Source organism: Ascaphus truei, chromosome 6 (genome assembly GCF_040206685.1).
Source record: "Ascaphus truei isolate aAscTru1 chromosome 6, aAscTru1.hap1, whole genome shotgun sequence".
In the NCBI taxonomy this organism is placed as follows: domain Eukaryota; kingdom Metazoa; phylum Chordata; class Amphibia; order Anura; family Ascaphidae; genus Ascaphus; species Ascaphus truei.
In genome coordinates, this window is record NC_134488.1 from 129115656 (window position 1) to 129129441 (window position 13786).

Sequence of the window (13786 nt, forward strand, 5' to 3'; positions counted from 1 at the left end):
ATGAGGGGAGAGAGAGGGGGGATATATATAGCACTTGGGACTATAGTAAAAGAGTACTCCCTCTCGCTCCCCCCTCTCCCTCTCCCCATCTCTCTCCCCCTGTCCCTCTCTCTCTCCCCCCTCACATCTTTCTCTCTCCCAGTCCCTCTCTCTCCCTGTCCCACTCTCTCTCCCTCTCACCCTGTCCCTCTCTCACCCTGTCCCTCTCTCTCTCTCCCCCGTCCCTCCCTCTCTCCCCCTGTCCCTCTCTCTCTCCCCGTCCCTCCCTCTCTCCCCCTGTCCCTCTCTCTCTCCCCGTCCCTCCCTCTCTCCCCCTGTCCCTCTCTCTCTTGCCCCTCTCACATCTTTCTCTCTCCCAGTCCCTCTCTCTCCCTGTCCTACTCTCTCTCCCTCTCACCCTGTCTCTCTCTCTCTCTCTCTCTCTCACCCTGTCTCTCTCTCTCCCTGTCCCACTCTCTCTCCCTCTCACCCTGTCCCTCTCTCTCTCCCAGTCCCTCTCTCCCCCTGTCCCTCTCTCTCTCTCTCACCCTGTCCCTCTCTCTCTCTCTCCCCTGTCCCTCTCTCTCTCTCCCCCCTCTCACATCTTTCTCTCTCCCAGTCCCTCTCTCTCCCTGTCCCACTCTCTCTCCCTCTCCCCCTGTCCCTCTCTCTCTCCCCCTGTCCCTCTCTCTTTCCCCGCCCCTCCCTCTCTCCCCCTGTCCCTCTCTCTCTCTCCCCCCGTCTCCCTCTCTCTCTCTGGAAATGTTTGTGTCATTCACATCTGATTACAGTATATGAGAACAGTTAAACATTGTGGTGATCGAGAAGAAGATTACAGTATAATCATCTTCTTCATCTCATGTTCCTAAGCATTAGCTTTGTCATTTATCAATATTCGGTTTAACAACCAATGTGAGAAGAATGTTTAAATATGACATGCAACATGTATCACTGTAAACTGCCATCAGGATGAGCCAATACCCCTCTGTTCTATCCCTTCAGGAACATGGATTATAAAGTCTTGCGGCAAAGCATATTGACCTGCGGATTGGTGATACTTTCCCTCGAAGGTAAGCAGAATTATCTGGGCTTTGATACAGATTTATTAACTAAAATGAATCCGATCATTATAACTACAAACCACCTTACACTCAGTACTGTTATGTGTAGCTAAGAGATCTGTTTGTTACAAAATTAATTTTTGTATCTGAAAAGGGTTTTTTTTACGTTTTCAATTTGTTCATTAGCGTTACTCATGTGCGTTACCAAAAGCTAATGCAAATCTTATTCTTATTCACCTCCCATTATTTATAGTGTCCTCCCTTCATGTATTTTAATTGTATATTAATTAAAGTTAATTATTCATTAATATTGTTGAGGTATGTATGCATGGACACTATTGTACACCCATACTTAATACAGTCATTCGTACATTATAAACCATATTAGGTCACACAAACCTATCCTTCATTGACTTTTTTCACTACAAACCGTACTATAGTTTATGGTGTTTCAGACATGTATACACAGTAATCCCTAATTTATACCTGTGTTTGACAAATGTATCTCTTTGAAATGAAAGGGTAAAGTCCTGCACTCAGTACATTGCTTGCAGGCTATTCCCAGAAATAAGGCTATGATAACCATGGTCTGAACGTGAGTGATGCCAGGTTTTACCGTGACCTCAAAATCGTTGCGTTATTTTCATGCACTAACATTAACGCAGGTTTGAAGATCAGCGTTACTAGGCAAATGGCTCATTAGCATATTATTTGATTGAGTAAGCCACACGTCCGGTACATTTTTATTGGTGCAATATTTTTAGCGTTAACGCGGGGGCATTTTAACGCAAATCACCTTTGGGGACACGCGTTACGGATATTGATAAGTTAAGTGGCGATAACGTAACGACACAAATGTAACGGACCTCTGAAGATTTACTCCTTCATTCCCAATATTGCTCATTAATACTTTTTTATTTGTTGCGTTTTATTACTTTTGTGGATGTTCCATTTTTGATAAGCCAACTGCTGCAGTGCCTGAAATTCCAGGGCCACACCTTCCCATCCTCCTGATGCTGCCAACACCATGCTGACTTCGTAAAGAAAACATAAATTAGATTGCAGAAGTTATTGCTATATAAAGTTATTATATTAGAAATGATTGTGCTCCTGCCGCATGCCATGAACAGCTATTAGTATTACTATTAACTATATCAAATAACACCTTGTGCTGCAGAATTTCTTTACTGGGGAGGTCACTCGTAACTATCCCCTTTATGTCCCTAAACAGCAGGTCCCAAATATGTCATTGCAAGCTCTGCACCTGCAACATTATATGTGTAGCATTGTGCACATGGTCAGCACTACAAAGGAAATGCAAATATTGCTATTAATGCAGATTTCTGGATACCTCCTAATTAGACAGGGATGTATTCTTTTTACTGCCATGGACTTTATAATGATTTTATGTTTTGTAGGATACCAGACTACTGAGAGGAAGTGGTCTGTGGAGATCCCCAGCAGAGTTCTGGCATGGACTGGCTCCTGTGCAGTGATACCGTGCACATATTCAGTTACAGACTTAAGGGTGGATGTGGCGATTGACTATTATATCTGGTATCAAAATCCAGTGTACAGTGATCCGGAGAAAACATGGAACGGCAAACTTGTTTATCACAGTGTCGGTAGTACTGTGGTAGATCCTTCCTTTAACGATCGGGTGATCCACTTAGGAGTTTCGGCAAAAAACTGCACAGTGTTGCTTAAAGACCTTCAGAAGGAACACGCAGGGAATTTCAGTGTCATACTGTGGAAGGACGAAGCAAAATGGATGCAGACACCTTTTATGAATCTGGAGATCTCTGGTAAGATGCCCGCAAACTGGGACAAATCCAATGAATAACAATGACACCAGATTTATCAAAGGAAAATATCCCATTTATTTCAACTGGATTTATTTTCTTTAGTTAATATGGTGCTGTTTTCCACATTGTGTAGCCCGGAAACTTTAGTAATTAGAACCCAAAGGCCTAGATCCATTAAACTCAGGTACATCGGGCCAAAAAACTCAATGCAGTCTTAATAAATATGTGGATACCTTATTCAGTAAGATAATGGTAAGATACAAGCAACGTCACATTATTGTAAGGTAGTAACAAAGACAGAATGCTGGTGCACAGAGCATTGGAAAAAACCAAGGCGTGGGACTTGCCGCGGTACTGTGCCAATATATTTTTCATGCCGCTGCAAGTCCCAGGCCTTGGTTTTATCAAATGCGCTGTGCAGCGCCACTCCTCCTTCATTGCTGTACATCTTTCATATGGCAGGAGCACGCCAACGGAAGCCCAAACCTATCGGGATCCCGTGAGTACCTCTACTGTAAGTACCTCTTTCTCAATGAAAGTCATTCTGCTTAGTCAAGTACTATGGACTGTGCCAATCCCACGTTGCATGTATATCATTCAATTTTGAGGAGCAGAGACTGTATTTACATAAGATAACTCATGGGACTAGACCTCAGTCTCTCTTGTTCACATTTGATGCATGTTGAAATGTTTTACTGATTTAAGTTACTTCAAATCAAGATGACTTACCTTTGTCTGTGGGATCAATCCGCCTTAAGTTTAGGTGGACTTTTTGTTATCCTATTTGTATTGTATTGTATTGTATGTCTTTATTTATATAGCGCCATTAGTGTACATAGCGCTTCACAGTAGTAATACATGTGGTAATCAAATAAATAACAGATAATATAAATAACAGATCATGGGAATAAGTGTTTTAGACATAAAAGTAACATTTCGGAAGAGGAGTCCCTGCCCCGAGGAGCTTACAGTCTAATTGGTAGGTAGGGAGAACGTACAGAGACAGTAGGAGGGAATTCTGGTAAGTGCGTCTGCAGGGGGCCAAGCATTATGTATCGTGTTTAGAATATCCACAGTGCTATTCATATGCTTCTTTAAGCAAGTGTGTCTTAAGGTGGGTCTTAAAGGTGGCTAGAGAGGGTGCTAGTCGGGTACTGAGGGGAACGGCATTCCAGAGGTGTGGGGCAGTCAGTGAAAAAGGTTTAAGGCAGGAGAGGGCTTTAGATACAAAGGGGGTAGAAAGAAGACATCCTTGAGAAGAACGCAAGAGTCTGGATGGTGCATATTGAGAAATTAGGGATGAGATGTAAGGAGGGGCAGAAGAATGTAAAGCTTTAAAAGTGAGGAGAAGAATGGAGTGTGAGATGCGGGATTTGATCGGAAGCCAGGAGAGGGATTTCATGAGGGGAGATGCTGAGACAGATCTAGGAAAGAGTAGAGTGATTCTGGCAGCAGCATTTAGGATAGATTGTAGGGGAGACAGGTGAGAGGCAGGAAGGCCGGACAGCAGGAGGTTACAGTAATCAAGACGGGAGAGAATGAGGGCCTGAGTCAGAGTTTTAGCAGTCGAACAACAGAGGAAAGGGCGTATCTTAGTTATATTGCGGAGGAAAAAGCGACAAGTTTTAGAAATTTTTTGAATGTGAGGGGCGAATGTGAGAGAGGAGTCGAATGTGACCCCTAGGCAGCGTGCTTGGGCTACTGGGTGAATGAGTGTAGTTCCAACAGTAATGTGGAAGGAGGTAGTAGGGCCAGGTTTGGGAGGAAGTATGAGGAGCTCTGTTTTAGCCATGTTGAGTTTAAGGCGTCGGAGGGCCATCCAGGATGATATAGCAGAGAGACATTCAGAAACTTTGGTTTGTACAGCAGGTGTAAGGACAGGTGTTGAAAAGTATATTTGTGTGTCGTCGGCATAGAGGTGATAATTAAACACAAAAGATGTTATTAGGTCACCTAGAGAGAGTGTGTACAGAGAAAAGAGAAGAGGTCCCAGGACAGAGCCCTGGGGTACCCCCACAGAGAGATCAATACAGGAGGAGGAGGTGTTAGCAGAAGAGACACTAAAAGTACGATGGGAGAGGTAGGATGAGATCCAGGATAGAGCTTTGTTCCGAATACCTAGAGTATGGAGAATGTGGAGGAGAAGAGGGTGGTCCACTGTGTCAAATGCTGCAGAGAGGTCGAGTAATATGAGCAGAGTGTAATGACCTCTGTCTTTGGCAGCATGGAGGTCGTCAGTTATTTTAGTGAGGGCTGTTTCGGTGGAGTGAGCAGTGCGGAAGCCAGATTGTAGAGGGTCTAGGAGAGAATAGGTGTTGAGAAAATGGAGCAAGCGAGAGAATACAAGACGTTCAAGTAGTTTAGAGGCAAAAGGCAGGAGGGAGACAGGTCGATAGTTAGAAAGACAGGTAGGGTCAAGCTTGCTGTTTTTGAGTAATGGTATGACTGTTGCATGTTTGAAGGAGGATGGAAAGGTTCCAGAGCAGAGGGAGGAGTTAAAAATGTGTGTAAGCGTAGGGATTATAGTAGGAGCTAGAGGTTTTAGGAGATGGGAGGGAATGGGGTCAAGAGGGCAAGTGGTAGAGGGAGAAGAGGAGATCAACAGCGACACATCCTCCTCTGAGACAGTGGAAAAAGACTCAAGGAAGGCAGGAGGAGAGTTAGGAAGAGGTGTAGGATGGGAGGAAGAAACAGAGGGGATGTTCTGCCGTATGGATTCCACCTTTTCCTTAAAATAGTCAGCAAAGTCCTGAGCGGAGATGGAGGAAGGAGAGGCAGCTGAGGGTGGTTTGAGTAGAGTATCAAAGACAGAGAACAGTCGGCGTGGGTTAGACTTGTGCATGTTGATTAGTGCAGAAAAGTAGGCTTGTTTAGCTTGCGAGAGGGCAGAGTTGAAACAGGATAGCATAAATTTGTAGTGAAGGAAGTCTGCGAGAGTGTGAGACATCCTCCAGAGGCGTTCAGAGGAACGAGTGGAGGAACGCAGCATGCGCGTGTGGGAATTTAGCCAGGGTCTAGGGTTAGAAGGGCGAGGGCGGCAGAGAGAAAGCGGGGCATGTAGATCAAGAGACGAGGACAAGACAGAGTTGTACTTTCTGACCAGGTTGTCAGGGTCTGTAGCAGAGCTGAGAGAGGAGAGGGAGGAGTGTAACGTGGACTCAAAGTCAGGTAAGTGAATAGAGCGCAGGTTTCTGCAGAACCGGGGGGTAGATGGAGGTGGAGAAGGGGAGAAGCGAGATAAAGAGAATGAGATGAGATGATGGTCAGAGAGAGGAAAAGGGGAAATGGAGAAATCAGAGAGAGAGAAGTTTTTAGTGAAAACCAGGTCTAAGTAGTGGCCATCCTTGTGGGTGCTGGCTGCAGTCCACTGTTGAAGGCCAAAAGAAGAGGTAAGAGAAAGAAAGCGGGAAGCCCAAGAGAGAGAGGGGTCATCAATGGCAATTGAAGTCCCCAAGGAGAAGAACAGGGGAGTCTGAGGAGAGAAAGAAAGAGAGCCAGGATTCAAAGTGAGAGAGAAAGGCAGAAGGGGGATGAGTAGAGGTAGGTGGGCGATAGATGACCGCCACATGAACAGGGAGAGGAGAGAAGATCTGGACAGTGTGAGCCTCAAAGGAGGGAAAAGCAAGAGAGGGGGGAATAGGAAGGGTTCGGTAATGGCAGACAGAGGACAGCAGGAGCCCCACGCCTCCACCCCTGCCATCAGGGCGCGGAGTGTGGGAGAAGGAAAGGCCACCATAGGAGAGGGCAGCTTCCAGAGCAGAGTCAGACTGAGTGAGCCAGGTCTCAGTTATAGCAAAGAGAAGCAGGGAGTGAGAGAGAAAGAAATCATGTACAGAGAGGAACTTGTTAGAAAGAGAGCGTGCGTTCCAAAGGGCACAGGAGAAAGGGAGAGAGGATGGCAGGGGATGGGTATGAGGTTGGAGGGGTTGACACCAGAAGGAGTAGAAGTTGCATGTGGGAGGCGAGGACGAGAGCAAGTTGAAATAAGACAGGGACCAGGATTGGGAGAGATATCCCCAGAAGCAAGGAGGAGAAGCATGGATAGAAAGAGGATGTGTGAGGAGGATTTGTAGGGGTGTTTTTTAGTGCAGGGGATATAGCTGTGTGGTGTGAGAGGACGCAGGTAAGAAAGGAGTTCATGTGAACTGAGAAGTGGTGAAGGAAGGAGAGATGGAGATATATGAATAGAGTTTGAGACATACTGAGGCTGGTAGAAAGAAGTGCATAATTTGAGAAGAAGTGAAGTCACAGCAAATATAAATGGTAAAGGCAGCATCACAGCAGTAATGATGCAGTCTGGTATTGATGATATCCTACTTTCCAGCGTAGTTCAAATGCAGGAATCAGGGCCAGATGGGGTGTCCACTTCTTCCTCATACATTGTTATCCTATACATTAATCCAACCACACTTATATATGTATATATCTTAGATATTTGCACACAAGGTTTTTTTGATGCACTGGTTTTTGGGGGGAATGCCCCAAGTATTTTGTTTACTTTAGGATAGAGCTGCATGTCTTCAAGAAACATGACGTTATTTATCATCTTGGTATTACTCCCATCCAGATACTGATAGAGATTTTATGGGAGAGGAAAGAGAGAGGGTCCAATTACAGTATATATCCCTTCAACCACACCTTTACACAACACATTAGAAGACACCTGTGCATAAAAAATGGACATACCTGTGATACCTGGGAAATATGCTCATAGGATATGCAAAAGGCTCCTATTAGTATATTTCCATGGCCTCTGTCTCTCCAGCAAACCCACATTTGAGGTTTTAGGCAACTGGAATATTTGAAGTACAGGTAGAGTCCTCATTATCCAACGTTTCACTTTACAATAAATGGCATATCCAACGCTTTGCAACGCAACTCTAAGGGCCGTTTTTCAACGCCAGAATGTGTTATCCAACGCTCACCGCCACTGATTTACATGGGGCTCACTTTACAACGGTTTCATTATCCAACGCTACTTCCAGAACGGGTTCCGTTGGATAACCGAGGACCACCTGGAAATCGAATATGCAAATAGTGGCCACCGGCAGAGTTACATACTGTACATTCGCGCACGTTTTTTACCAAAAACTTCACAAATTAATAATGGTTGGAAAATCGAAAGGTAAATGTGACTAAATATTTGTGTGCAGATTGTCCCACCTCTAGGAAGAAGTAGGTACATATGAAAGCCCTTTTTGTAACAATGAAAATTCAGAATCACTTGAGAGGTGATAACAATAAAACTATAAACTAATTATAAACAAAATTCTGTGGAATCTTGGGGGGTTTTTTGTTGACGTCTCCCTTGCACCACCCTCCTCCTTATATTTTTGTTGGGTGACTTTATACCTGAATACTCTCACATGGATACATGCATTACTATATGCAAGACTGGCGTCACCTCCAAATGGACAGGAGTGACTGTCTGATAAACCAGAGGTATCCAACTACCCCTTCCTTGTTGTGCTTCTTTATACCGTAACATGTTCACTTGGGTTTGTGACTGTTTTCTGATCTTCTATTACTGTTTTACTCCAACCAGATGACTCATACACCTGATTATAAACTAATATCAGGGGGCTTCATGAGCATCATCTACAATAATGTACATTTATTAGTGGATTATCATTAAAGTGCATTATGTAATATATGGTTTCATAGTTTGTATGGTACAGTATGTGTCCAATGCTCTCTCTCTCTCTCTCTCTCTCTCTCTGTCTTGTCTCTGTCTCTCTCTCTCTCCTACATGTAGCTCACATTCACTCCCCTATCTCTACCTGTTTTTTTTTTGTTCCAGATTCTGCACCAGATCCTAAAATAGAGCCAATGACCGCAATAAGAGAGTTACAGGAAGCCAAGATGACATGTTCAATAGATTATTACTGCCCTCACTACCAAGTGAATCTGACTTGGATTGGCGCTGGAGTAAAAAATGGAACATCAGAAACTATTATACAAAAGGTTACAACTGGGTTTAAGATCATGAGCACACTGACGTTTTACCCATCATGGGAGGACCACAATCAAACTCTTGAATGTGTGCTCACTGAAGGGATCGAACAAAAACAAACAGCTGAGAATAGAATAGTTCTGAATGTGGAATGTAAGTTCACTGGTGTGTGCATCTAGCACAACTTACCATTCTGTAGCTTCTGCTTTTTGATGCGTATTGGTGGTTCAATCTTACGGGATCACAAAAAGAAGATATAGAAATAAGTTTAACTTCTCCCTTGCTCCTCTAATTAAGACTCTCCAAATGACAAACTGGCACATAACGGCCAAAACTGCAGCCTTGGCTCCTTGGCCCATGTCCACAAGCACAGGGCTCATAACATCATGCTATAAAAATCAGTAATGGACTTTATGTTCCCTGTGGATAACACAATTCCACAAAGCTATGTATAGATGCAAATATAATGGCCGTTACTGATCTCATTAGCACAGGCATAACAGAATATTAAGTGCGCACTGTCTCATGTTAGCTTAACATGACTCGTGTTACACCAGTCTTACCTAAAGGTGGAGAGAGGAAGAGTGAACCGGAGAGAGAGAGAGACCTATTTATAGTCCCTATATACAGTACCTGGGAAATATGCTAATAGGATATTCAGTGTGTTTAAATGACTCCTATTAGCATCTCCTGGGTATATGTGGTGTGCTCCTTTCTGAGCACTGGTGTCTCTTGCTCTCTGTATGACCAAACTAACGTAACGTAACGTAATCCCTGCGGTAACTATAACGGGGATCTGCCGATCTGTGCTGTTAGAGGGAACACAATGTTTGCATATCATTAGCCACTAATGTCCATTATACGAGCCCAAGCGCTCGTTACAGCTGAAAGCAGCACTTTCCATGGCGTTAGTGAGCATTGAAGATCCCCGCTAGCACTTACCGATGCATTAACTTACGTGGCTGACTCATGAAGTGAATACTGGCGCTTTGTGTAACTGGGCCTTTGTGGAGTTATTCATTAAACTGCAATAGTGCAGATTGGGAAACTATTGCACAGAAACTCAAATGAGTTCAGATGGAGTTTCTGTGTGTTGGGGATTGTCACTGCTGCAGTGTAACAAATATCTCCTTTGGACTCTTTAAAATGCCAAGGCCTTTATTCTATAAAGAGCCCCGAAAGTCTCAATGAAAGCTGAAGTCCAAGCAATATCCTTTTTTTAATAAATCAGTTCTGTACTGTGAGAAAATACTTGTAGCATTTAAAAAACAAACAAACAAAATTTTAAAGAAATTTTTAACGTATTCTAATGTAATAAGCATTTTTGTTTCTATAGCAACCATTTACAAAGTCATACCCCCTTCCTCTTCTGAGACAGACTCTGACACACCCATTTTGACCTCTCACTAGCAGGGCACCAATTGTATCTAGTGCCTGCCTGGTCACATGATCTTCCATACCGAACATTACATCTTGGGTACTGTTTTGCAGCCCTAACAGTGATTTAAAGAACCCCCGAGCCGAATCTTCAGTGATCGATTACAGGAGAACAGATCGATCGGCAATTTAGCTAACCACTTGTCAGTGTGCAGATTATATTGAAGGGGAAAAAACAGCAGCTTGAACTGCAGCTTTAAGTCAATAGAGCTTTCCGTGCGGTAACGCCGGATCGGTGCAATCACACTTAATAGAAGAAAGGCCAAAGTGTTGTTTTTTGTGTTGTTAAACTTGTGGATATTGGATAAGAGGTGTTCGATACAACCTTTTGCCAATGTTCGAATCTGTATTTCTGCGCAGGGACGAACTCGTCCAAAAACATTCAGTGCACCTGTCTTTAAAAAAAGATGCGCAAGAGTGCGCTTTCCCCTTCAGACAACCTTTATAAAGGAGAGAGAGAGGTGTTTTGGGAGGTATATATAGCACTTGGGACTCTCTCTGGATGAACATTATAAAGTTTGTTGGAGCAAACTCTTGTGGCGAAAGGCGGAACTGCATGCTTTCGGCCAAACTTCATAACAAAATGCTGGCCAAACTTTCACAGGTTTGTGAAGAAATAGAAAAATCTGTGCTATAGGTCAGGGGCCAAACTTGGACACATTCGCCCATATCTAATTATTACTCACAGGCCAAGAACATGACAAGAAGCTAACAATTACATTACATTTTCCAGATGCTCCCAAACATGTCCAGATACTGTCTAAACCATCTAACCTGACAATCAAGGCAGGACAGCAAATAATCTTGGAGTGCACTGCAAAAAGCAGTAATCCAGCCATTAATAAGTATACATGGTACAAAGGAGACAAGCCACTTCAATATGACAAGATCATGGAGATTAAGGCGGTTGCAGATGGCAATTCAGGGACGTACATTTGTGTTGCTGAAAATGATGTTGACAAAACTCTGTCAGATCCCGTGACAATAACTGTACTGTGTAAGTAAACAGAAAGGCACAAAAAGTAAGCAGGGTTGGTATTTACATACTGTAGTCCTATGGGGATCTGGTGAAAAAGAGAACTAAAAGAAATGCAAGAAAAACATTGTACTATGACTTGATGTAGAAGCATATCCTGCGAATGCAAAACACATTACAGGCATACCCCGCATTAACGTACACAATGGGACCGGAGCATGTATGTAAAGCGAAAATGTACTGAAAGCGAAGCACTACCTTTTCCCCACTTATCGATGCATGTACTGTACTGCAATTGTCATATACTTTACGTGCATAACTGATGTAAATAACGCATGTGTAACAGGCTCTATAGTCTCCCCGCTTGCGCACAGCTTCGGTACAGGTAGGGAGCCGGTATTGCTGTTCAGGACGTGCAGACAGGCGCATGCGTGAGCTGCCGTTTGCCTATTGGGCGATATGTCCTTACTCGCGAGTGTACTTTAAGTGAGTGTCCTTAAACCGGGGTATGCCTGGATCAGCCAGGATGTCATTTGCATGTACAGTAATTTGTCCATAAAAAGTTAAATATTATATTACTAAATATTAGAGATTATGCAATTTTTTTCACATTGTGTTTAACATTTTTAGAAATGATTATGTTCATCACTAATAGGCAAAAAAAGGGACTACTGTATTTAAAAACATGTAGTATGAGTGTCATTGACTATTCCAGTCTCTAGTTTCTGTGTCAAATGCGGGATGTATTTTATCCAAGTTGGATGAATTACATGTAAAATTCCAGGCTTTATGTAGGGAATCATCTTACTGTACATTGATGCATATTTTTTACATCACAGCTCTTCTCATCTCACGCAGCACTTCTGCTAGCCGGGATTATAGCCAGAAGCGCTTCATGGGCCACTTGTCCTCTTCTTGTCCTGACTACCAATGAGAATGTTCGCAAGCCTTTCATATTGGTCAGGGCCACAGGGACGGAGATCCCTGTAGTATGTCTCTTTCGTTCTGTTTCCTCAGCCTGAGCTGAAAAGCCCACTCCAGATCCCCCACTGTAAAGTCATTTACTTGTTTCATTCGCCCAAAAGTTGACACGCTGCTATTTTGCAAGAAACAAAAGGGAAGAAAGCGAAAAAAATCTTTTTATCCCATTGCAGATGCTCCAATAGACATCATTATTACTAAACGGAAGGGAAATATAAAGGAAGGAGACAAGCTTGCCCTGAAATGCTCTGCTAGGGCAAACCCTCAAGTCACTCATTACGCCTGGTATAAAGATAAAGAACGGTGTTGGAATCAAACAAGCGAAGAATATACGATCACAAATATACAAGAATATGAATCTGGCTCATATGAGTGTGAAGCTTACAGTCCCCTAGGATCCAGCAAATCCCAGCCAGCAGTGGTGGATGTTATGTGTGAGTATATACAGGTATTTAAAGAAATAACAGGGTCATTGCTGTGGACGTCCCTTTCACAGCAAGTCGTAGGACTCCTCTGCATCGACTTACATAGGCAGTAGAAAATAAAAACTATTGGTGGGTGGGAAAGGCTCTCTAGGCTGTTGGCCTTTTTTCTAGTTGTGTCATCTTAACCCTGACTAGATGTGCATAAATGTCAGAGTTATTGGTCTCTTCTGCTCTGTTATATAACTCTGAAGCAGAGGTAAATAAAATAAAAACTCCAAAATACATTAATCCCATTTCTAGCAGATTCTCAGGGCCCTATTCTATAAGCCTCGATAAGCCAGTTTTCGAGCACTTATCGGCCAAAATGCCGACTGCTATTCTGTAAGCCTCGATAAGTGGGCGATAAAGGCATAAATCGTCCAAAATTTCAGCCGTCAAAAAAAAAAATCTCCGGGCGCCCGGCGATAAGCCGCTTATCGGCAGGTTCTTAATCTTGTGAAATTCTAGTTCCCTTGATTAGCTTATCGAGGCCGATCGCAGCTCTAGAATGGCGAGTTTCTCCCAAAATCCTCACGCCAGGAAAAGTTGGCGTGAAGCTGGGGAGAACCTGAAGAGAAGGCGGCGAGAGAGGATAGGGAAAAAAAAAGCTTTTTTCCTGCATCGGATTGATGCCGGGGGCCTCCGGAGCTTAAACCCATTAATATCAGCACCAGAGGCCCTTGGCATACATTCCATGCAATAAAAATGTATTTACAGGCAAGTTCATTACCTTAGTGACTAACCACTAAGGCAATGAAGGGGTTAACTGCCAGTGCCATCTTTATTGTGCATAGCAAGGATTGATAAAGGTAGTATTTGGCCCTTGGGGGGGGGGGGTTGCGAGTGGAGTTCACCCTTCATTACATTAGCGGTTAATACTGCTAAGGTAATGAAGGTGTTAACCCCTGCCGCTACCCACCCGGTAGGTATAAACACCCACCAAGGGCCAAATGCCAACTTCACCCATCCTCGCTACCCATAATAAATATTTTAAAACACAACAACCCTACTACCCACTTCCTCTACCCCCAACAACCCCCCCCCCCCAAAAAAAACCACATACAGCACAGTAATGGGCAACATTACTATTATCCACGTATGGATAATAGTGCATTTGCCCATTATAAAAT

The 13786-nt window shown here is 43.5% G+C and overlaps 1 protein-coding gene across 3 annotated transcripts in view; it reads left to right on the top strand.

The window, feature by feature from the left end:
• Nucleotides 1-13786, top strand: part of LOC142497895 (B-cell receptor CD22-like) — a 73912-nt gene that overhangs the window by 33067 nt on the left and 27059 nt on the right. For all 3 annotated transcript variants that reach the window (XM_075606304.1, XM_075606305.1, XM_075606306.1), the window contains exons 2-6: nucleotides 982-1049; nucleotides 2459-2845; nucleotides 8646-8951; nucleotides 10969-11232; nucleotides 12366-12626. In XM_075606304.1, coding sequence (XP_075462419.1) covers nucleotides 982-1049; nucleotides 2459-2845; nucleotides 8646-8951; nucleotides 10969-11232; nucleotides 12366-12626 — 1286 coding nt within the window. The remainder of the gene's footprint in view (nucleotides 1-981; nucleotides 1050-2458; nucleotides 2846-8645; nucleotides 8952-10968; nucleotides 11233-12365; nucleotides 12627-13786) is intronic.